The 26998-nt window shown below is 47.2% G+C and overlaps 1 protein-coding gene across 1 annotated transcript in view; it reads left to right on the forward strand.

Moving 5' to 3' along the window:
* The window catches only part of LOC110532851 (PDZ domain-containing protein 4-like), a 59164-nt gene that overhangs the window by 14390 nt on the left and 17776 nt on the right, over positions 1-26998 (forward strand). Inside the window, exons 2-6 of the mRNA XM_036989040.2 lie at positions 8691-8741; positions 18158-18495; positions 19451-19541; positions 22759-22857; positions 23704-23766. Of these exons, the coding sequence (XP_036844935.2) occupies positions 8691-8741; positions 18158-18495; positions 19451-19541; positions 22759-22857; positions 23704-23766 (642 nt within the window). The remainder of the gene's footprint in view (positions 1-8690; positions 8742-18157; positions 18496-19450; positions 19542-22758; positions 22858-23703; positions 23767-26998) is intronic.

Here is a 26998-nt window from a genome sequence, read left to right on the forward strand (position 1 = left end):
TAACCAGACTGGAGCCGTTTTAATGAACCATTTAACCAGACTGGAGCCGTATGAATGAACCATTTAACCAGACTGGAGCCGTATGAATGAATCATTTAACCAGACTGGAGCCATTTGAATGAATCATTTAACCAGACTGGAGCCGTATGAATGAACCATTTAACCAGACTGGAGCCATTTGAATGAATCATTTAACCAGACTGGAGCCGTATGAATGAACCATTTAACCAGACTGGAGCCGTTTTAATGAACCGGCAGGTAGCCTGGTTGTTAGAGTGTTGGGCCAGTAACCGTAAAGTTGCAAGATTAAATCCTCGAACAGACAAGGTACAAATCTGTCATTCTGCCCCTTAACAAGGCAGTTATTATACTGTTCCTAGGCCATTACTGTAAATAAGAATTTGATCTTAACTGACTTGCCTTGATAAATAAATTAAAAACCATTCAACCAGACTGGACCATTCCATCATTATTAATCTTTCACACTACACCCACTCTGTGTGTCTGGCTAGCAGTCAGGCTCTCTTTCTCTGTCTCCCTCTCTTCCTTTTTCCCTGTCTCCTCTCCCTGTCTCCTTCTCTCCCTGTCTCCTTCTCTCCCTATCTCCTTCTCTCCCTGTCTCCTCTCCCTGTCTCCCTGTCTCCTTCTCTCCCTGTCTCCTTCTCTCCCTTTCTCCCCATCTCCTTCTCTCCCTCTCTTCCTCTTTCCCTGTCTCCTCTCCCTGTCTCCCTGTCTCCTTCTCTCCCTCTTTCCCTGTCTCCCTGTCTCCTCTCCCTGTCTCCCCATCTCCTTATCTCCCTCTTTCCCTGTCTCCCTCCCTGTTTCCTTCTCTCCCTGTCTCCCTGTCTCCTTCTCTCCCTGTTTCCCTGTCTCCTCTCCCTCCCTGTCTCCTTCTCTCCCTCTCTCCCTTTCTCCCTGTCTCCCTTTCTCCCATTCTCCCTGTTTCCCTGTCTCCTTCTCTCCATGTTTCCTTCTCTCCCTGTCTCCTCTCCCTGTCTCCTTCTCTCCCTGTCTCCTCTCCCTGTCTCCTCTCTCCCTTTCTCCTCCTCTCCCTGTCTCCCTGTCTCCTTCTCTCCCTGTCTCCTTATCTTCCTGTCTCCTTATCTCCCTGTCTCCCTGTCTCCTCTCCCTGTCTCCTTCTCTCCCATTCTCCGTCTCCTCTCCCTGTCTCCCTGTCTCCTCTCCCTGTCTCCCTGTCTCCTTCTCTCCCTCTCTCCCATTCTCCCTGTCTCCCTCTCTCCCATTATCCCTGTCTCCCTCTATCATTGACTCCCTCTCTCTCTTTCCCTCTCTCCCTCTGTATCTGTCAGATTTGTCTCAATGGGATGCCGTTGTCAAGGCAACTGGGGTCATTAGACAAGGCAATGCTTCCTTACACTGACACGCAGAGACACAGTAATGAAAACACACACACACACACACACACACACACACACTAACACACACACACACACACACAGGCACACACACACACACAGGCACACACACACACACACAGGCACACACACACACACAGGCACACACACACACACACACACACACACACACACACACACACACACACACACACACACACAGAGAGACACAGTAATGAAAACAAACACACACACACACACACACACAGGCACACACACACACAGGCACACACACACTAACACAGAGAGACACATTAATGAAAACACACACACACAGGCACACACACACTAACACAGAGAGACACAGTAATGAAAACACACACACACACACACATACACACACACACACACACACACTAACACAGAGAGACAAGGTAATGAAAATACAAGCACACACATAGGCACACACAGGCACACACAGGCACACACACACACACACACACAAACACACACACACACAAACACACACACACACACACACACACACACACACACACACACACACACACACACACACTCGCTACTCACACACTCAACTACACAGAAGGAAACACCAACCAACCCAAGCCATTAACTCTTATACAATGACACATTGCTAATCACTTTGGGGCGGCAGGGTAGCCTAGTGGTTAGAGCAGCGGACTAGCAACCGTTGCTAGATCAAATCCCCGAGCTGACAAGGTAAAAAATCTGCCGTTCTGCCCCCCTGAACAGGCAGTTAACCCACTGTTCCTAGACCAGTTAACCCACTGTTCCTAGACCAGTTAACCCACTGTTCCTAGACCAGTTAACCCACTGTTCCTAGACCAGTTAACCCACTGTTCCTAGACCAGTTAACCCACTGTTCCTAGACCAGTTAACCCACTGTTCCTAGACCAGTTAACCCACTGTTCCTAGACCAGTTAGTTAACCCACTGTTCCTAGACCAGTTAGTTAACCCACTGTTCCTAGACCAGTTAACCCACTGTTCCTAGACCAGTTAACCCACTGTTCCTAGACCAGTTAACCCACTGTTCCTAGACCAGTTAACCCACTGTTCCTAGGCCGTCATTGAAAATAAGAAGTTGTTCTTTAACTGACTTACCTAGTTAAATAAAGGTCAAGTAAAATGTTGGTCCTATTTTCACATGAATGTGGAGGAATTTTCAGAAAACATAGTAAAAAAAAAAAACTCCAGTCTGATAATCGAAATCTTTCGTTGTTCATTTTGTCTGTAGAACTGGTTCACCGCTGAACCAAAAATATCAGTGAAATATAATGAATACATCCATTTAATCGCCAACCAAAAACACGACCTAGTCACATCTTACCAAACGTAGTTATTTTAAACAATCATTTCATCCGATAGCAACGAATGTAAGACACGTGTTCTTTTCGAGTGTAGTACGCTAATGTACAGTAAATTACTGTATATTACACTGTTTTCACATTAAGCAATACAGGTGCACTAGTCATTAAAATTGATTGATAATAATCTGAATCCAGTCTCTGGTGTCCCCATAGACTCACCAAGCTATGCTGTGAGGACCAATCACAGGAAACAGTCTCTGGTGTCCCCATAGACTCACCTAACTATGCTGTGAGGACCAATCACTGAATCCAGTCTCTGGTGTCCCCATAGACTCACCTAACCATGCTGTGAGGACCAATCACTGAATCCAGTCTCTGGTGTCCCCATAGACTCACCAAGCTATGCGGTGAGGACCAATCACAGGAACCAGTCTCTGGTGTCCCCATAGACTCACCAAGCTATGCTGTGAGGACCAATCACAGGAAACAGTCTCTGGTGTCCCCATAGACTCACCTAACTATGCTGTGAGGACCAATCACTGAATCCAGTCTCTGGTGTCCCCATAGACTCACCTAACCATGCTGTGAGGACCAATCACTGAATCCAGTCTCTGGTGTCCCCATAGACTCACCAAGCTATGCTGTGAGGACCAATCACAGGAACCAGTCTCTGGTGTCCCCATAGACTCACCAAGCTATGCTGTGAGGACCAATCACTGAATCCAGTCTCTGGTGTCCCCATAGACTCACCTAACTATGCTGTGGGGACCATTCACTGAATCCAGTCTCTGGTGTCCCCATAGACTCACCAAGCTATGCTGTGAGGACCAATCACTGAATCCAGTCTCTGGTGTCCCCATAGACTCACCAAGCTATGCTGTGAGGACCAATCACTGAATCCAGTCTCTGGTGTCCCCATAGACTCACCAAGCTATGCTGTGAGGACCAATCACTGAATCCAGTCTCTGGTGTCCCCATAGACTCACCAAGCTATGCTGTGAGGACCAATCACTGAATCCAGTCTCTGGTGTCCCCATAGACTCACCTAACTATGCTGTGAGGACCAATCACTGGATCTAGTCTCTGGTGTCCATATAGACTCACCAAGCTATGCTGTGAGGACCAATCACTGAATCCAGTCTCTGGTGTCCCCATAGACTCACCAAGCTATGATGTGAGGACCAATCACTGAATACAGTCTCTGGTGTCCCCATAGACTCACCAAGCTATGCTGTGAGGACCAATCACTGAATCCAGTCTCTGGTGTCCCCATAGACTCACCAAGCTATGCTGTGAGGACCAATCACTGAATCCAGTCTCTGGTGTCCCCATAGACTCACCTAACTATGCTGTAAGGACCAATCACTGGATCCAGTCGCTAGCGTCTCCATAGACTCACCTAACGATGCTGTGAGGACCAATCACAGGAACCAGTCTCTGGTGTCCCCATAGACTCACCAAGCTATGCTGTGAGGACCAATCACTGAATCCAGTCTCTGGTGTCCCCATAGACTCACCAAGCTATGCTGTGAGGACCAATCACTGAATCCAGTCTCTGGTGTCCCCATAGACTCGCCAACCAATCACTGAATCCAGTCTCTGGTGTCCCCGTAGACTCACCAAGCTATGCTGTGAGGACCAATCACAGGAACCAGTCTCTGGTGTCCCCATAGACTCACCTAACTATGCTGTGAGGACCAATCACAGGAACCAGTCTCTGGGGTCCCCATAGACTCACCTAACTATGCTGTGAGGACCAATCACAGGAACCAGTCTCTGGTGTCCCCATAGACTCACCTAACCATGCTGTGAGGACCAATCACTGAATCCAGTCTCTGGTGTCCCCATAGACTCACCAAGCTATGCTGTGAGGACCAATCACAGGAACCAGTCTCTGGTGTCCCCATAGACTCACCAAGCTATGCTGTGAGGACCAATCACTGAATCCAGTCTCTGGTGTCCCCATAGACTCACCTAACTATGCTGTGGGGACCATTCACTGAATCCAGTCTCTGGTGTCCCCATAGACTCACCAAGCTATGCTGTGAGGACCAATCACTGAATCCAGTCTCTGGTGTCCCCATAGACTCACCAAGCTATGCTGTGAGGACCAATCACTGAATCCAGTCTCTGGTGTCCCCATAGACTCACCAAGCTATGCTGTGAGGACCAATCACTGAATCCAGTCTCTGGTGTCCCCATAGACTCACCAAGCTATGTTGTGAGGACCAATCACTGAATCCAGTCTCTGGTGTCCCCATAGACTCACCTAACTATGCTGTGAGGACCAATCACTGGATCTAGTCTCTGGTGTCCATATAGACTCACCAAGCTATGCTGTGAGGACCAATCACTGAATCCAGTCTCTGGTGTCCCCATAGACTCACCAAGCTATGATGTGAGGACCAATCACTGAATACAGTCTCTGGTGTCCCCATAGACTCACCAAGCTATGCTGTGAGGACCAATCACTGAATCCAGTCTCTGGTGTCCCCATAGACTCACCAAGCTATGCTGTGAGGACCAATCACTGAATCCAGTCTCTGGTGTCCCCATAGACTCACCTAACTATGCTGTAAGGACCAATCACTGGATCCAGTCGCTAGCGTCTCCATAGACTCACCTAACGATGCTGTGAGGACCAATCACAGGAACCAGTCTCTGGTGTCCCCATAGACTCACCAAGCTATGCTGTGAGGACCAATCACTGAATCCAGTCTCTGGTGTCCCCATAGACTCACCAAGCTATGCTGTGAGGACCAATCACTGAATCCAGTCTCTGGTGTCCCCATAGACTCGCCAACCAATCACTGAATCCAGTCTCTGGTGTCCCCGTAGACTCACCAAGCTATGCTGTGAGGACCAATCACAGGAACCAGTCTCTGGTGTCCCCATAGACTCACCTAACTATGCTGTGAGGACCAATCACAGGAACCAGTCTCTGGGGTCCCCATAGACTCACCTAACTATGCTGTGAGGACCAATCACAGGAACCAGTCTCTGGTGTCCCCATAGACTCACCAAGCTATGCTGTGAGGACCAATCACTGAATCCAGTCTCTGGTGTCCCCATAGACTCACCAAGCTATGCTGTGAGGACCAATCACTGAATCCAGTCTCTGGTGTCCCCATAGACTCACCAAGCTATGCTGTGAGGACCAATCACTGAATCCAGTCTCTGGTGTCCCCATAGACTCACCAAGCTATGCTGTGAGGACCAATCACTGAATCCAGTCTCTGGTGTCCCCATAGACTCACCAAGCTATGCTGTGAGGACCAATAACTGAATCCAGTCTCTGGTGTCCCCATAGACTCACCTAACTATGCTGTGAGGACCAATCACTGAATCCAGTCTCTGGTGTCCCCATAGACTCACCTAACTATGCTGTGAGGACCAATAACTGAATCCAGTCTCTGGTGTCCCCATAGACTCACCAAGCTATGCTGTGAGGACCAATCACTGAATCCAGTGTCTGGTGTCCCCATAGACTCACCAAGCTATGCTCTAAGGACTTAACACAGCAGATGATAAAGAAACTAGCCTGGTATCAGATCCACCAGAGAGTTACATTAGCCTTGTTTGACACCCATTACGGGACTGAGTGGATTGGGGAGCGGAGGAATGATGGGGGTGAGGGGTCAATCTAGGGATAGAGAGAGGGGGATATTAGAGAGAGGGTTAGGGATAGAGAGAGGGGAGGGGAGGGTAGGGGAGGGGAGGGGGAAATTTGTGAGAGATAAACATCCTTAGCAGAAGGTTTTGAGGTTCATGAGCCTTTGATTGAGTCCTCTCAGCCGTGATGAAAAAAATGAGGGGGTGATGGGGATAGCTAGAGGGAGAGACGGAGAGAGAGAGAATGGTACAGGGAGATGGAGGATGGGAACAAGGATAGAAATGTGCAATGATTGGGTACAGTGAATAGTCAATGAGTTATGGTAATCAGTGAATAGCCAATGGGATGTGGGAATCAGTGAATTGTCAATGAGGTGTGGGAATCAATGAATAGTCAATGAGGTGTGGGAATCAGTGAGTAGTCAATGAGGTGTGGGAATCAGTGAATAGTCACTACACTAGACAGGACAGGAGTGCCCAGCTATTCTAGGGAACGAGAATGTTTTTGCAATGTTACCACGTAATGTTCCCCTGATGTTTGAGGGTTCAGTTTTGGGAACATTCTTTATATACTGAACATAAATTTAATGGAAAATGTTGGTCTCGTGTTTCATGTGCTGAAAAAAAAGAAGATCCCTTACATTTTCGATACGCACAAAAGCTTTTTTCTCTAAATTTTTGTGAAGAAATTTGTTTACATCCATGTCAGTGAGCGTTTCTCCTTTGCCTCAGCTAATCCATCCACCTGACTGGTGTGGCATATCAAGAAGCTGATTAAACAGCATGATCATTACACAGGTGCACCTTGTGCTGGGGACAATAAAAGGCCACTCAAAAATGTAATGTTCATTTCTCTACCATATGCCACCTCCAACGTCGTTTAAGAGAATTTTGCCTTCACATCTAACCGGCCTCACAACTGCAGACCACATGTAACCATGCCAGCCCAGGACTTTTACAGCCGGCTTCTTCACCTGCGGGATTATCTGAGACCAACCACCTGGCAAAAACTGTCAGAAACCATCTCAGGAAAGATCTCATATGCATGCTCGTCATCTTCACCATTTCGGCCTTAGTAACCGACTTCAGTGTGCTCTTCTCAGATGAATCCTGTTTCAACTGTACCCGGAAAGACGGCAGACAGCGTGTCTGGCGTCGTGTGGGCGAGAGGTTTTGCTGATGTCAACGTTGTGAACAGAGTTCCCCATGGTGCCGATGGGTTGTGGCACAGAAGGCTGCCGAGGGGAGAATGGCCCGGAATGGAGCAATAATGGCCCGGAACCGAGCAAATGGAATGACATCAAACACCTGCTAACCAATGTGTTGGATGTATTTGATACCATTCCACTGAATCCGCTCCAGTCATTACCACGAGCCCGTTCTCCCCAATTAAGGCGCCACCAATCTCCTGTGAGTTATGGTATGGGCAGGTATAAGCTACGGCCAATGAACACCCATCACATTTTATCCATGGAAATTTGAATACACAGAGATACCGTGACGAGTTCCTGAGGCCCATTGTCGTGCCATTCATCCCCGACCATTACCCCGTGTTTCACTATGAGAATGCACAGCCCCATGTCACAACGGTCTGTACACAATTCCTGGAAGCTGAAATTCTACCATGGCCTGCATTCTCTTTGATTGAAGGTAAGTTGACTGAGAACACATTCTCATTTACAAGCAACGACCTGGGGAATAATTACAGGGGAGAGGAAGGGGGAGGAATGAGCCAATTGGAAGCTGGGGATGATTCGGTGACCATGATGGTATGAGGGCAAGGCTGGGAACATAGCCAGCACACCGGGGTTACCTGGTAACTCTCACCCTACTCTTGCGATACGTGCCATGAGATTTTTAGTGACCACAGAAAGTCAGGATATCCCCTCTAATGTCTATATACTCGTACATACACACATACACACATGCACAAACATACACACACATAACATAATTAACCAAATGAATCCCACCGTTCCTGCAAGGCTCTCCATGTGTATGAGATGTGAGCTGGTTATCTATGGGGCATGTTGAGCACAGCTCGGGGCCTACAGAGTGTATACTACACACTAAATAAATCATTGATTCATTAGATTCCAGGTGTTGTCATCCGGTTTCCTCGAGGGAAATAACAATGGAGCTTAGTGTGCCTGCCCGTCGTTTAAATATATATGATTCGTATTGTTTCAGCAGAAAATATTTATCATTTTAACACAAATACCGGTACGCTATTATTTTCCAGCGTGTCCCACCCCCCCCTCCCCCCATCTCCTCCCGTTATTTTCTATTGTCTAGGTACTTCACACATACCAACCCTTTAAACATAGCCCTATCCCTAACCCTCAATGACATGTCTTCTCTCTCTACCAACAGAAGGGCTACATAAACGGGACACTGAGACCTCTTGATGGACATTGCAACAAGGTGGGAATTCAACACAACTCTAACTAATCATCTTCAAAATCCCCACCAGTTTTCTATCTATTCTAAAAGCTACATTCGTGTTTTTTTTTGTTGTTGTTGTTGTTGTTGACGTGCATGAATTCATCATGTTTCATTGTACAACTATGCTTCTATCAAGACTTGAGTTAGCTCCCTGAGTTCATGCGTAGGCTAAAGCTCAAAGAACTAACTTTAGGGACCATAGACACTGCTCATGGCTTTAGGGACTATAGACACTGCTCATGACTTTAGGGACTATAGACACTGCTCATGGCTATAGGGACTATAGACACTGCTCATGGCTTTAGGGACTATAGACACTGCTCATGGCTTTAGGGACCGTAGACACTGCTCATGGTTTTAGGGACTATAGACACTGCTCATGGCTTTAGGGACCGTAGAGACTGCACATGGCTTTAGGGACTATAGACACTGCTCATGGCTTTAGGGACTATAGACACTGCTCATGGCTTTAGGGACTATAGACACTGCTCATGGCTTTAGGGATCGTAGACACTGCTCATGGCTTTAGGGACCGTAGACACTGCTCATGACTTTAGGGACCGTAGACAATGCTCATGGCTTTAGGGACCATAGACACTGCTCATGGCTTTAGGGACCGTAGACACTGCTCATGGCTTTAGGGACCGTAGACACTGCTCATGGCTTTAGAGACCGTAGACACTGCTCATGGCTTTAGGGACTATAGACACTGCTCATGGCTTTAGGGATCGTAGACACTGCTCATGGCTTTAGGGACCATAGACACTGCTCATGGCTTTAGGGATCGTAGACACTGCTCATGGCTTTAGGGATTGTAGACACTGCTCATGGCTTTAGGGACCATAGACACTGCTCATGGCTTTAGGGACCGTAGACACTGCTCATGGTTTTAGGGACCATAGACACTGCTCATGGATTGGAGACTATAGACACTGCTCCTGGCTTTAGGGACCGTAGACACTGCTCATGGTTTAGGGACCGTAGACACTGCTCATTGTTTTAGGGACTATAGACACTGCTCATGGCTTTAGGGACTATAGACACTGCTCATGGCTTTAGGGATCGTAGACACTGCTCATGGCTTTAGGAACCGTAGACACTAATCATGACTTTAGGGACCGTAGACAATGCTCATGGCTTTAGGGACCATAGACACTGCTCATGGCTTTAGGGACCGTAGACACTGCTCATGGCTTTAGGGACCGTAGACACTGCTCATGGCTTTAGAGACCGTAGACACTGCTCATGGCTTTAGGGACTATAGACACTGCTCATGGCTTTAGGGATCGTAGACACTGCTCATGGCTTTAGGGACCATAGACACTGCTCATGGCTTTAGGGATCGTAGACACTGCTCATGGCTTTAGGGATTGTAGACACTGCTCATGGCTTTAGGGACCATAGACACTGCTCATGGCTTTAGGGACCGTAGACACTGCTCATGGTTTTAGGGACCATAGACACTGCTCATGGATTGGAGACTATAGACACTGCTCCTGGCTTTAGGGACCGTAGACACTGCTCATGGTTTAGGGACCGTAGACACTGCTCATTGTTTTAGGGACCATAGACACTGCTCATGGATTAGAGACTATAGACACTGCTCCTGGCTTTAGGGACCGTAGACACTGCTCATTTCTTAGGGACCGTAGACACTGCTCATGGTTTAGGGACCGTAGACACTGCTCATGGCTTAGAAACGGCTTAGAGACCATAGACACTGCACATGGCTTTAGGGATCGTAGACACTGATCATGGCTTTAGGGACTATAGACACTGCTCATGGCTTTAGAGACCATAGACACTGCTCATGGCTTTAGGGACCATAGACACTGCTCATGGCTTTAGGGACTATAGACACTGCTCATGGCTTTAGAGACCATAGACACTGCTCATGGCTTTAGGGATCGTAGACACTGCTCATGGCTTTAGGGACTATAGACACTGCTCATAGCTTTAGGGATCGTAGACACTGCTCATGGCTTTAGGGACCGTAGAACCTGCTCATGGCTTTAGGGACCGTAGACACTGCTCATGGCTTTAGGGACCATAGACACTGCTCATGGCTTTAGGGACCGTAGACACTGCTCACGGCTTTAGAGACCGTAGACACTGCTCATGGCTTTAGGGACCGTAGACACTGCTCATGGCTTTAGGGACCGTAGACACTGCTCATGGTTTTAGAGACCGTAGACACTGCTCATGGCTTTAGGGACTATAGACACTGCTCATGGCTTTAGGGACTATAGACACTGCTCATGGCTTTAGGGACTATAGACACTGCTCATGGCTTTAGGGACTATAGACACTGCTCATGGCTTTAGGGACTATTGACACTGCTCATGGCTTTAGAGACCATAGACACTGCTCATGGCTTTAGGGACTATAGACACTGCTCATGGCTTTAGGGACTATAGACACTGCTCATGGCTTTAGGGACTATAGACACTGCTCATGGCTTTAGAGACCATAGACACTGCTCATGGCTTTAGGGACCGTAGACACTGCTCATGGCTTTAGGGACCGTAGACACTGCTCATGGCTTTAGAGACCGTAGACACTGCTCATGGCTTTAGGGACTATAGACACTGCTCATGGCTTTAGGGATCGTAGACACTGCTCATGGCTTTAGGGACCATAGACACTGCTCATGGCTTTAGGGATCGTAGACACTGCTCATGGCTTTAGGGATTGTAGACACTGCTCATGGCTTTAGGAACCATAGACACTGCTCATGGCTTTAGGGACCGTAGACACTGCTCATGGTTTTAGGGACCATAGACACTGCTCATGGATTGGAGACTATAGACACTGCTCCTGGCTTTAGGGACCGTAGACACTGCTCATGGTTTAGGGACCGTAGACACTGCTGATGGCTTAGAAACGGCTTAGAGACCATAGACACTGCACATGGCTTTAGGGACTATAGACACTGCTCATGGCTTTAGGGACTATAGACACTGCTCATGACTTTAGGGACTATAGACACTGCTCATGGCTTTAGGGACCGTAGAGACTGCTCATGGCTTTAGGGACTATAGACACTGCTCATGGCTTTAGGGACCGTAGAGACTGCTCATGGCTTTAGGGACTATAGACACTGCTCATGGCTTTAGAGACTATAGACACTGCTCATGGCTTTAGGGACTATAGACACTGCTCATGGCTTTAGGGATCGTAGACACTGCTCATGGCTTTAGGGACCGTAGACACTGCTCATGACTTTAGGGACCGTAGACACTGCTCATGGCTTTAGGGACTATAGACACTGCTCATGGCTTTAGAGACCATAGACACTGCTCATGGCTTTAGGGATCGTAGACACTGCTCATGGCTTTAGGGACTATAGACACTGCTCATAGCTTTAGGGATCGTAGACACTGCTCATGGCTTTAGGGACCGTAGAACCTGCTCATGGCTTTAGGGACCGTAGACACTGCTCATGGCTTTAGGGACCATAGACACTGCTCATGGCTTTAGGGACCGTAGACACTGCTCACGGCTTTAGAGACCGTAGACACTGCTCATGGCTTTAGGGACCGTAGACACTGCTCATGGCTTTAGGGACCGTAGACACTGCTCATGGTTTTAGAGACCGAAGACACTGCTCATGGCTTTAGGGACTATAGACACTGCTCATGGCTTTAGGGACTATAGACACTGCTCATGGCTTTAGGGACTATAGACACTGCTCATGGCTTTAGGGACTATAGACACTGCTCATGGCTTTAGGGACTATTGACACTGCTCATGGCTTTAGAGACCATAGACACTGCTCATGGCTTTAGGGACTATAGACACTGCTCATGGCTTTAGGAACTATAGACACTGCTCATGGCTTTAGGGACTATAGACACTGCTCATGGCTTTAGAGACCATAGACACTGCTCATGGCTTTAGGGACCGTAGACACTGCTCATGGCTTTAGGGACCGTAGACACTGCTCATGGCTTTAGAGACCGTAGACACTGCTCATGGCTTTAGGGACTATAGACACTGCTCATGGCTTTAGGGATCGTAGACACTGCTCATGGCTTTAGGGACCATAGACACTGCTCATGGCTTTAGGGATCGTAGACACTGCTCATGGCTTTAGGGATTGTAGACACTGCTCATGGCTTTAGGAACCATAGACACTGCTCATGGCTTTAGGGACCGTAGACACTGCTCATGGTTTTAGGGACCATAGACACTGCTCATGGATTGGAGACTATAGACACTGCTCCTGGCTTTAGGGACCGTAGACACTGCTCATGGTTTAGGGACCGTAGACACTGCTGATGGCTTAGAAACGGCTTAGAGACCATAGACACTGCACATGGCTTTAGGGACTATAGACACTGCTCATGGCTTTAGGGACTATAGACACTGCTCATGACTTTAGGGACTATAGACACTGCTCATGGCTTTAGGGACCGTAGAGACTGCTCATGGCTTTAGGGACTATAGACACTGCTCATGGCTTTAGGGACCGTAGAGACTGCTCATGGCTTTAGGGACTATAGACACTGCTCATGGCTTTAGGGACTATAGACACTGCTCATGGCTTTAGGGACTATAGACACTGCTCATGGCTTTAGGGATCGTAGACACTGCTCATGGCTTTAGGGACCGTAGACACTGCTCATGACTTTAGGGACCGTAGACACTGCTCATGGCTTTAGGGACTGTAGACACTGCTCATGGCTTTAGGGACCGTAGACACTGCTCATGGCTTTAGGGACCGTAGACACTGCTCATGGCTTTAGAGACCGTAGACACTGCTCATTGTTTTAGGGACCATAGACACTGCTCATGGATTAGAGACTATAGACACTGCTCCTGGCTTTAGGGACCGTAGACACTGCTCATTGCTTAGGGACCGTAGACACTGCTCATGGTTTAGGGACCGTAGACACTGCTCATGGCTTAGAAACGGCTTAGAGACCATAGACACTGCACATGGCTTTAGGGATCGTAGACACTGATCATGGCTTTAGGAACTATAGACACTGCTCATGGCTTTAGAGACCATAGACACTGCTCATGGCTTTAGGGACCATAGACACTGCTCATGGCTTTAGGGACTATAGACACTGCTCATGGCATTAGAGACCATAGACACTGCTCATGGCTTTAGGGATCGTAGACACTGCTCATGGCTTTAGGGACTATAGACACTGCTCATAGCTTTAGGGATCGTAGACACTGCTCATGGCTTTAGGGACCGTAGAACCTGCTCATGGCTTTAGGGACCGTAGACACTGCTCATGGCTTTAGGGACCATAGACACTGCTCATGGCTTTAGGGACCGTAGACACTGCTCACGGCTTTAGAGACCGTAGACACTGCTCATGGCTTTAGGGACCGTAGACACTGCTCATGGCTTTAGGGACCGTAGACACTGCTCATGGTTTTAGAGACCGTAGACACTGCTCATGGCTTTAGGGACTATAGACACTGCTCATGGCTTTAGGGACTATAGACACTGCTCATGGCTTTAGGGACTATAGACACTGCTCATGGCTTTAGGGACTATAGACACTGCTCATGGCTTTAGGGACTATTGACACTGCTCATGGCTTTAGAGACCATAGACACTGCTCATGGCTTTAGGGACTATAGACACTGCTCATGGCTTTAGGGACTATAGACACTGCTCATGGCTTTAGGGACTATAGACACTGCTCATGGCTTTAGAGACCATAGCCACTGCTCATGGCTTTAGGGACCGTAGACACTGCTCATGGCTTTAGAGACCATAGACACTGCTCTTGGCTTTAGGGATCGTAGACACTGCTCATGGCTTTAGGGACTATAGACACTGCTCATGGCTTTAGAGACCATAGACACTGCTCATGGCTTTAGGGACTATAGACACTGCTCATGGCTTTAGGGACTATAGACACTGCTCATGGCTTTAGGGACTATAGACACTGCTCATGGCTTTAGGGACCATAGACACTGCTCATGGCTTTAGGGACCGTAGACACTGCCCATTGCTTAGGGACCGTAGACACTGCTCATGATTTAGGGACCGTAGACACTGCTCATTTCTTAGAGACCATAGACACTGCTCATGGCTTTAGGGACCATTGACACTGCTCATGGCTTTAGGGACCGTAGACACTGCTCATGGCTTTAGAGACCTTAGACACTGCTCATGGCTTTGGGGACTATAGACACTGCTGATAGCTTTAGGGATTGAAGACACTGCTCATGGCTTTAGGGACCGTAGACACTGCTCATGGCTTTAGGGACCGTAGACACTGCTCATGGCTTTAGGGACTATAGACACTGCTCATGGCTTTAGAGACTATTGACACTGCTCATGGCTTTAGAGACCATAGACACTGCTCATGGCTTTAGGGACTATAGACACTGCTCATGGCTTTAGGGACTATAGACACTGCTCATGGCTTTAGGGACTATAGACACTGCTCATGGCTTTAGAGACCATAGCCACTGCTCATGGCTTTAGGGACCGTAGACACTGCTCATGGCTTTAGAGACCATAGACACTGCTCATGGCTTTAGGGATCGTAGACACTGCTCATGGCTTTAGGGATTATAGACACTGCTCATGGCTTTAGAGACCATAGACACTGCTCATGGCTTTAGGGACTATAGACACTGCTAATGGCTTTAGGGACTATAGACACTGCTCAACGCTTTAGGGACCATAGACACTGCTCATGGCTTTAGGGACCGTAGACACTGCCCATTGCTTAGGGACCATAGACACTGCTCATGATTTAGGGACCGTAGACACTGCTCATGGCTTAGAGACCATAGACACTGCTCATCGCTTTAGGGACCATTGACACTGCTCATGGCTTTAGGGACCGTAGACACTGCTCATGGCTTTAGAGACCGTAGACACTGCTCATGGCTTTAGGGACCGTAGACACTGCTCATGGCTTTAGAGACCGTAGACACTGCTCATGGCTTTAGGCATCGTAGACACTGCTCATGGCTTTAGGGACCGTAGACACTGCTCATGGCTTTAGGGACCATAGACACTGCTCATGGCTTAGGGACCGTAGACACTGCTCATGGCTTTAGAGACCATAGACACTGCTCATGGCTTTAGGGATCGTAGACACTGCTCATGGCTTTAGGGACTATAGACACTGCTCATGGCTTTAGAGACCATAGACACTGCTCATGGCTTTAGGGACTATAGACACTGCTAATGGCTTTAGGGACTATAGACACTGCTCAACGCTTTAGGGACCATAGACACTGCTCATGGCTTTAGGGACCGTAGACACTGCTCATGGCTTTAGGCATCGTAGACACTGCTCATGGCTTTAGGGACCGTAGACACTGCTCATGGCTTTAGGGACCATAGACACTGCTCATGGCTTAGAGACCATAGACACTGCTCATGGCTTTAGGGACCATAAACACTGCTCATGGCTTGGGGACCATAGACACTGCTCATGGCTTAGAGACGGCTTAGAGACCATAGACACTGCTCATGGCTTTAGGGACTATAGACACTGCTCATTGCTTATGGACCGTAGACACTGCTCATGGCTTTAGAGACCATAGACACTGCTCATGGCTTTAGGGACCGTAGACACTGCTCATGACTTTAGAGACCGTAGACACTGCTCATGGCTTTAGGGACCGTAGACACTGCTCATGGCTTTAGGGACCGTAGACACTGCTCATGACTTTAGGGACCGTAGACACTGCTCATGGCTTAGGGACCGTAGACACTACAGCTCATGGCTTAGGGACCGTAGACACTACTGCTCATGTCTTAGGGACCGTAGACACTGCTGCTCATGGCTTAGGGACCGTAGACACTACTGCTCATGGCTTAGGGACCGTAGACACTGCTCATGGCTTAGGGACCGTAGACACTGCTCATGGCTTAGGGACCGTAGACACTACTGCTCATTGCTTAGGGACCGTAGACACTGCTCATGGCACACTGCTCATTGCTTAGGGACTGTAGACACTGCTCATGGCAACACTGCTCATGGCTTAGGGACCGTAGACACTGCTCATGGCACACTGCTCATGGCTTAGGGACCATAGACACTGCTCATGGCTTTAGGGACCGTAGACACTACTGCTCATGGCTTAGGGACCGTAGACACTGCTCATGGCACACTGCTCATTGCTTAGGGACCATAGACACTGCTCATGGCACACTGCTCATGGCTTAGGGACCGTAGACACTGCTCATGGCACACTGCTCATGGCTTAGGGACCATAGACACTGCTCATGGCTTAGAGACCATAGACACTGCTCATGGCTTTAGGGACCATAGACACTGCTCATGGCTTGGGGACTATAGACACTGCTCATTGCTTATGGACCATAGACACTGCTCATGGCTTTAGAGACCATAGACACTGCTCATGGCTTTAGGGACCGTAGACACTGCTCATGACTTTAGGGACCGTAGACACTGCTCATGGCTTTAGGGACCGTAGACACTGCTCATGGCTTTAGGGACCGTAGACACTGCTCATGACTTTAGGGACCGTGGACACTGCTCATGGCTTAGGGACCGTAGACACTACTGCTCATGGCTTAGGGACCGTAGACACTGCTGCTCATGGCTTAGGGACCGTAGACACTACTGCTCATGGCTTAGGGACCGTAGACACTGCTCATGGCTTAGGGACCGTAGACACTGCTCATGGCTTAGGGACCGTAGACACTACTGCTCATTGCTTAGGGACCGTAGACACTGCTCATGGCACAGTGCTCATTGCTTAGGGACCGTAAACACTGCTCATGGCACACTGCTCATGGCTTAGGGACCGTAAGACACTGCTCATGGCACACTGCTCATGGCTTAGGGACCGTAGACACTGCTCATGGCACACTGCTCATGGCTTAGGGACCATAGACACTGCTCATGGCTTTTAGGGACCGTAGACACTACTGCTCATGGCTTAGGGACCGTAGACACTGCTCATGGCACACTGCTCATTGCTTAGGGACCGTAGACACTGCTCATGGCACACTGCTCATTGCTTAGGGACCGTAGACACTGCTCATGGCTTAGGGACCGTAGACACTGCTCATGGCACACTGCTCATGGCTTAGGGACCATAGACACTGCTCATGGCTTAGGGACCGTAGACACTGCTCATGGCTTTGGGAATGTAGACACTACTCATGGCTTAGGGACCGTAGACACTGCTGCTTATGGCTTAGGGACCACAGACACTGCTCATGGCTTTAGGGACCACAGACACTGCTTATGGTTCCCGGCAAAATAACATGTGAGCCGCAGGGGAACCATTGGTTCTAGACATTCATGGGGTGTGTCTGTGCGCTGTTTCAATTAATTGGTGAATAGTTTTTCTTTACTGGGAGTGATTAAGTTCCTTATTCTCAGACTGGCATGTTTTGATACTTTGTCGCCCCCCCCCTGTCTCTCCAGGTCAAAGGAAGGAGACCATCTCAGCTGCCCCAGGAGAGAAATACTCCAAACTCCAACTCCCAGGATCCTTTACTGCTGCAGGTGGTGGGATGTAGAGGCTACCGGTGTAATGGTGGCACCTTGGGGCCAGGGGGTACCCTGGGTAATGTAGGCACCATGGGGCTGGTGTCCATCCCAGACTGTGTGGATAACTGCACTCAGACTGACATTAGCTTCCAGAATATTCTGACCGTGGGGAGGTCAACCCACCACCAACCCCATGGCGGCTCCTCACCCACGCAACCACCACCCTCTCCTCCACTGCCTCACCTCATGGACCCTTATCTACTGAATGAGTTGTAAGTACATGTGTTGTACCTCAGCTTTATGTACTGAATGAGTTGTAAGTACCTCAGGTTTATGTACTGAATGAAGTACTGCAACCTTATCGTCTTGTCTGAGAATATGTCTGTACAACCATAGGACAAATGAAATACTGTCTGTCTGTCTGCCTGCCTGCCTGCCTGCCTGCCTGCCTGCCTGCCTGCCTGCCTGCCTGCCTGCCTGCCTGCCTGCCTGCCTGCCTGCCTGTCTGTCTGTCTGTCTGTCTGTCTGTCTGTCTTCCTTCCTTCAATCATCTTGAATCCAAAAACGATTACTCATGATGCGATCCAGATTTTGCTCGGTTCGACCCTAATACGTTTTTGAACATCACACGTACATCCTGATATCTGAACATATATCTTGGTGTTACCGGTCCCTAAATGCTACCATTATTTCTGTTTCTCCAGCTGTCCACTTAGAACAGGGATGGGCAACATTGATGGGGATGGGTGTCACAAAACAAAATCTGAACTCATCATGAGGGGCCGCTATGGGCTCGCAGGTCTGCGTACCCACATCCGGCATCTCGATAATCAGTCATTTGACCATGATTAGCTAGCTGGCTAAACCAACTTAAAAACCAATCTATAAGTTGTTAGCTGACGTAAATGGAGTGACTTTCAGTGACTGACATCAAAAGAGGAAACTACTAATGCACAACCAAATAAAAAATTATAATAATAAATTACACCTTTGTTTATTTGACTATTCTTACCCTCAACAAGTTGAAATCCCAACGGAATTCCCCTCAGAAGGGACACCGCGGGCTGAACAGTTAAACAAACCCTAACTTACAGCATCTTTTCTGAGAATACAGTGCATTGACTGGAGTATAACCTACAGTGCTAACAATAGTAGTGTACAGAGTATAATTGTCCTTGTAGTGGTCAGAGCCCTTTCACACTATTACTTCCCTCCGTCTCTCCACAGCTGTACCTACGATCACGAGTACAACGATCCCAACGACTACTTTGACATAGCTCACCACGAAGTGGACAGACAAGAGGAACTGGAGTACGAGGTATGAGATATACTGCAGCTATATCAAATTCTACCGTTTAGATTAGCCTATATACATCTCTACCGTTTAGATTTAAATATATACAACTCTACTGTTCATATAAGTATATAAAACCTCTACTGTTTAGATTTAGATTAAACTATATACAACTTTACCGTTTAGATAAACCTAAATGCAACTCTACTGTTTAGATAAACCTAAATGATACTCTACTGTTTAAATAAACCTAAATAAAACTCTACTGTTTAGATAAACCTAAATGAAACTCGACTGTTTAGATAAACCTAGATAAAATTCTACTGTTTAGATTTAACTATATACAACTTTACCATTTAAATAAACCTAAATAAAACTCTACTGTTTAGATAAATCTAAATGAAACTCTACTGTTTAAATAAACCTAAATAAAACTCTACTGTTTAGATAAATCTAAATGAAACTCTACTGTTTAGATAAACCTAAATGAAACTCTACTGTTTAGATAAACCTATATAAAACACTGTTTAGTTAACCTAAATACAACTCTACTGTTTAGATTTAACTATATACAACTTTACTGTTTAGATAAACCTAAATGATACTCTACTGTTTAGATAAACCTACAGTATGTCAAACTGTGCTCTGTGTCACGATCGTCGTATGGACCAAGGTGCAGCGTAGTAAGCCTACATTTTTCTTTATTATAAATGTCGCCAACAAAACAAGAAACAACTTAAACTAACGTGAAGCTGACTAGGGCTATACAGGCCACGAACAGACAACTACCCACAACCAATGGTGGCAAAGCAGGCTGCCTAAGGCCCCCCCCCCCCCCTCCCCCCCATAAAGGACCCCGGAACACCATACCAATCACACAAACAAATTGACCCAGTCTGCGTCCCAAATCGACCCAGCCTGCGTCCCAAATTTATGAGGGGGTTACGTGTTCACACTTCCACTTGCCCCAGCCAAACTCGTCCTCCCCAGACCTCAGCAATGTTTGCGCATGGGAAGTAACTTTTAAGAGGAAAGAAGAAAACGAAACCAGGCGGGAACAGACAGGAGCGATTTAGACATTCAGACATTCATGTAGACATTCAGGAACAGGGTACACGAGAGAACGCGTCAGCATCAAGATCGTCTCCGGGTCCTTCTCATTAAATTTTGGCAACAACCGTACGTTTCCAAAAATATCAAATGTGTCCGGGACACGACCGAAAGAGGAGCGACCCCTAGGTAAATCTGGGTCACCTTCCCAGAGCAAACTCTCCCCTGAGAACATTCCTTCTCTAACCAAACTCTATCCGCTCTTGTTGCAACTTGATTTTTGCACACTCCATATCCTGTTTAAATGACAATTATTTATCATACTTTAGACGATCATGCTCTAGCTTCTCACGATCGTGCTCTAGCTTCTCACGATCGTGCTCTAGCTTCTCACGATCGTGCTCTAGCTTCTCACGATCATGCTCTAGCTTCTCACGATCATGCTCTAGATGTAACAGAAGCAGTTATCTTATGCTGTTCAAAAAGAAGACTACAGATGGAGAAGCCATTGTAACGAAACAGCTTAATTTCCGTCCCTGCCTATCACTAACACACCTGGCCCATATAATCAACGATCACGATTAGGACCACTCTGGATCATAATTAGCTGAATCAAGTGTGTTACTGCAGGACTGGAATGAAAGCCTGCACACCCAGTACTGTAGATCTCCAGACCTCGAGGTGTGGACCTCCACTGTAAAGGAATTTTGGCACTGCTCTCTATCTACTTCTCCAGAGTCAGATTCATTCGTGGATGACCATTTTTTACGTCTCTATGACGGAAGTCAGAGGTTAGTTTCTGCTAATTGGTGTTAGCGCATTGACTGGAAGTCTACAGGAACAACTAGCACGCTAGCTGTTCCCATGAGACATCAAGGCATTGCTTTAACGCTACTAATCAATTGGGCTAACGCTACTTAGCATCTTCCTTCAAACCGCATGCAGAGACATAAAAACGGTGTCCACAAGTTCATCTGACTCTTTAAGGAAGTAGATAAAGGACTTCATTGCCAAAACTCTTGAAGTATCCCTTTAAAATGTACCACATTCTAAAGTACTATTTTAATTTAGTTTTACTATTCTTTATTTAACTAGGCAAGTCGGTTAAGAACAAATTCTTATTTTACAATGACGGCCTACCCCCGGGGCCAAACCCTAACCCGGATAACGCTGGGCCAATTTTGCGCCGCCCTATGGGACTCCCAATCCAAGGCCGGTTGTGAAACACCCACAGGGCAGCTTACTATGATACAAGGTCCTACTCCTTCCAATAAGACTGTGTAAACTCACAGCCTTCATTGATTAAATCTCTGCTCTGCCACTTGATTTAGTCAACAACAACAAATAAAATACAATGATTGTACACTGAATAGGTGCAGTGTAACGTGTCAAGAGGCTGGCTGCCTCCTCCATCTGTCTCTCACTTACAAATTAGATGGAAACACCAAGAGAAGCGCAATAGAATTTGTAATGGAACTGGCAGATACAGTATCTAAGATGTTTTTGTTAGGGCATGAATGCAAATGAAATGGAATTGATCCAAATGGGCTGAAATCCAATGAAATGGAAATGACTTTGAATGAAATTTTTGATTCAGTAGGCTTGTTGCACCCAGAGCTAGAAATACTACGGCAGTTTGTGAAGAATGCTTATTAAGATGAATGTTGGCCGAATTTCTGTTTTTCAGCAACATTGGTCTTTGTACTCTAGGGTGTATACTGTACAGCACAGTATGACACTTGCAGTCATTTGTGAGAATCGCAAACAAATGTTGTTTTTTTTGCTCTCTCCCTCCCTCTTCCTCCCTCCGCTCTATTACTCTCTCTCTCTCTCCCTCTCTCTCGCTCTCTCTTACACTCTATTACTCTCTCTCTCCCTCTCTCTCTCTTACTCTCTTACTCTCTCCCTCTCTCCCTTATTCTCTCTCTTGCTCTCTCTCTCTCTCTCTCCCTTATTCTCTCTCATACGCTCTCTCCCCCTCCTTCTCTTTCGTACTCTCTCTCCCTCTTCTCTTACTCTCTCTCTCTCCTTCTCTCTCTCCTTCCTTCTCTCTCTCTCTCTCTCCCTCCTTCTATCTCTTACTCTCTCTCCTATTTTCTCCCCCCTCTCCTTTTCCATCTTTTCCTTCATCTCTCTCTTTCTCACTCCTCTTCCTCTCTCTTCCTGTCTCTCTCTCCCTCCTTCTCTATAGGAGGTGGAGCTGTATAAGTCCAGTCAACAGGACAAGCTGGGGTTGACAGTGTGTTACTGTACCGATGATGAGGAGGACCTGGGAATATATGTAGGAGAGGTGAGAAAAAAGGCCAGCAGCATATGTATTAACCAGAGATTAGAGACCTTTAGAGACCCAGTGTATGAAGACCATGTTGAGACCAAGACCATGTTGGGACCAAGACCATGATGAGACCAAGACCATGTTAAGACCATGATGAGACCAAGACCATGTTGAGACCAAGACCATGTTGAGACCATGATGAGACCAAGACCATGTTAAGACCATGATGAAACCAAGACCATGTTGAGACCAATACCATTGTAAGACCATGTTGAGACCAATACCATGTTGAGACCAAGACCATGTTGAGACCAAGACCATGTTAAGACCCTGATGAGACCAATACCATGTTGAGACCAGACCATGTTGAGACCAGACCATGTTAAGACCATGATGAGACCAAGACCATGTTAAGACCAAGACCATGTTGAGACCAAGACCATGTTGAGACCAAGACCATGTTGAGACCATGATGAGACCAAGACCATGTTAAGACCAATACCATGTTGAGACCAAGACCATGATGAGACCAAGACCGTGTTAAGACCAAGACCATGTTGAGACCAAGACCATGTTAAGACCATGTTAAGACCAAGACCATGTTGAGACCAAGACCATGTTAAGACCATGATTAGACCAAGACCAAGACCATGTTGAGACCAAGACCATGTTAAGACCATGTTGAGACCACGACCAAGACCATGTTGAGACCAAGACCATGTTGAGAGCAAGACCATGTTGAGACCACGACCAAGACCATGTTGAGACCAAGACCAATTAAAATATAGAAAAACAAAGATCTGGTACTAATCCTTGACACTAGTGTACTACATTGGCCCGTAACTCATCTCTTCTCTTCAGGTCAATCCCAACAGTATAGCAGCAAAGAACGGACGTATCCGTGAGGGAGACAGAATTCTGCAGGTAGGCCAACACACACACACGCCACCCACCCGACAAAGTAGGCCAATTCACTTCACTTCCAATCTCTAGTAGAGCTTTAGCCACTTTCTGTACTGTTACTGGGTGGTGAGAGAGTGCCCCAGTGACAGGCTGACAGTTCTGCCTAAAAATAGAGGAGAAGGAACGAAGGATGACGCAACTTTTACTCAACACAATAAAAGTCTCTATGAGCTGCCTGTCAGGGAGTTGAAAATAATGGCCAATTACTGCTCCATATCACCATGGGTAAGGATGTTGGTTTCTTGTTCCAAACCACCCGGTGCTCTACCCGCTCTCGAGTATACTACTTGCCAATGTCCAGTCTCTCGACAAGGTAGACGAAATCCGTGCAAAGGGTAGCCTTCCAGAGAGACATCAGAGACTGTAGCGTTCTTTGTTTCACGGAAACATGGCTCACCCGAGACAAGGCTCCCTAAATCTTTTCAGCATATCGAATGCGCGACCCGGGCTGGCAGCATTCTGGAACACTGCTGCTCAAAGTTCTGTGACGCATACAAAGCCCTCCCTCGCCCTCCTCTCGGGAAATATGACCACTCCATTTTGTTGCTCCCAGCCTATAGACAGAAACTAAAACAGGAAACGCCCATGCTCAGGTCTGTTCAACGCTGGTCCGACCAATCTGATTCCACGCTTCAAGATTAATTCGATCACATGGACTGGGATATTTCTGGATAGCCTCAGACAATAACATTGATGAATACGCTGATTCGTTGAGCGAGTTTATTAGCAAGTGCATCAGTGATGATGTACCCACGGTGACTATTACAACCTTCCAAAAACCTTGGATTGATGGCAGCATTCGCACAAAACTGAAAGTGCGAACCACTGCTTTTAATCACGAAAAGGCAATTGGAAACATGACTGAATAAAAACAGTGTATCTATTCCCTCCACAAGGCAATTAAACAAGCTAAGCGTCAGTATAGAGACAAAGTAGAATCGCAATTCAACGGCTCAGACATGAGACGTATGTGGCAGTGTCTACAGTCAATCACGGACTGCAAAAAGAAAACCAGCCCCGTCGCGGACACCGACGTCTTGCTCCCAGACAAACTAAAAAACTTCTTTGCTCGCTTTGAGGACAATACAGTGCCACTGACACGGCCCGCTACCAACCTGCGTGTTCTCCTCCACCTCAGCCAACGTGAGTATAATATTTACATGTGTTAACCCTCGCAAGGCTGCCGGCCCAGACGTGTCCTCAGAGCAGGCGCAGACCAGCTGGTTGGTGTGTTTACGGACATATCCAGTCTGCTGTTTCCACATGCTTCAAGAGGGCCACCATTGCTCCTGTTCCCTAGAAAGCTAAGGTAACTGAGCTAAACGACTATTGCCCCGTAGCACTCACTTCCGTCATCATGAAGTGCTTTGAGAGACTAGTCAAGGACCATATCACCTCCACCCTACCTGACACCCTAGGCCCACTCCAATTTGCTTACCTCACCAATAGGTCCACAGACGACGCAATCACAACCACACTGCACACTGCCTTATTAACCCATCTGGACAAGAGGAATACCTATGTGAGAATGCTGTTCATCAACTACAGCTCAGCATTTAACACCATAGTACCCTCCAAACTCGTCATTAAGCTCGAGACCCTGGGTCTCGACCCCGCCCTGTGTAATGGGTTTCTGGACTTTCTGATGGGTGCCCCCAGGTGGTGAGGGTAGGAAAGAACATCTCCACCATGCTGATCCTCAACACTGGGGCCCCACAATGGTGCATTCTCAGCCCTCTCCTGTACTCCCTGTTCACCCATGACTGCGTGGCCATGCACGCCTCCAACTCAATCATCAAGACAGCCTACAGGGAGAAGGTGAGGGCCCTCGGAGTGTGGTGTCAGGAAAATAACCTCACACTCAAGCAATTTGTCTTGTCACTGAAAACACTCACAAACCTTTACAGATGCACAATCGAGAGCATCCTGTCGGGCTGTATACCGCCTGGTACGGCAACTGCTCCACCCACAACCGTAATGCTCTCCAGAGGGTAGTGAGGTCTGCACAACGCATCACCGGGGGCAAACTACCTGCCCTCCAGGACACCTACACCACCCGATGTCACAGGAAGGCCAAAAAGATCATCAAGGACATCAACCACCCGAGTCACTGTCTGTTCACCCCACTACCATCCAGAAGGCGAGGTCAGTACAGGTGCATCAAAGCTGGGACTGAGAGACTGAAAAACAGCTTCTATCTCAAGGCCATCAGACTGTTAAACAGCCATCACTAACATTGAGTGGCTGCTGCCAACATACTGACTCAAACCTCTAGCCACTTTAATAATTAAACATTGGATGTAATAAATGTATCACTAGCCACTTTAAACAATGTCACTTTATATAATGTTTACATACCCTACATTACTCATCTCGTATGTATATACTGTACTCTATACTACCTACTGCATCTTGTCTATGTCGCACAGCCATCACTCATCCATGTATTGATATGTACACATTCTTATTCATTCCTTTGCACTTGTTAAGGTGCAAGGTAAGGTAGTTGTTGTGAAATTGATAGATTACATTCTGCATCTGCTAACCATGTATATGTGACCAATAAAATGTGATTTGATTTGTCCTTAGAGACTGCTGTACCTAGTCATTGAACACTGGTCCCTTTATTCATATTTACTTCATGTATTTATATACAGAGCATCCGGAAAGTATTCATATCCCTTGACTTTTCCCACATTTTGTTTTACGTTCCCTTTTCTTGTCCTTCCGGTTTTGACCTTTGCCTGTTTCTGGACTTTGTCCCCGCCTGCCTGACCATTCTGTCTGCCACTCTGTACCTCCTGGACTCCGAACTGGTTTCAACCTTTGCCTGTTTCTGGACTTTGTCCCCGCCTGCCTGACCATTCTGTCTGCCACTCTGTACCTCCTGGACTCCGAACTGGTTTTGACCTTTTTGCCTGTCCACGAGTATTCTCTTCCCTATTCCTTTTGGATTAATAAAATATTGTAATACTCCAACCATCTGCCTCCTGTGTCTGCATCTGGGTCTCACCTTGTGTCATGATATATCCTTGCTTCAGGGCCTGAGCTACAGGCAGTCATTTTAGGTGAAAATTTGAAAAAAAAAAAAAAGGGGGCTAATCCTTAAGTGGTTTTAAGGTTAAGAAAAAAACGGTTTAATCCCTGTGGATTGATGAGGAATGGTAAAATTGAGAGGGATGAGACAAAATAA

This window comes from Oncorhynchus mykiss, chromosome 9 (assembly GCF_057628025.1).
Source record: "Oncorhynchus mykiss isolate SJ-2025 chromosome 9, ASM5762802v1, whole genome shotgun sequence".
Taxonomy (NCBI): Eukaryota; Metazoa; Chordata; class Actinopteri; order Salmoniformes; family Salmonidae; genus Oncorhynchus; species Oncorhynchus mykiss.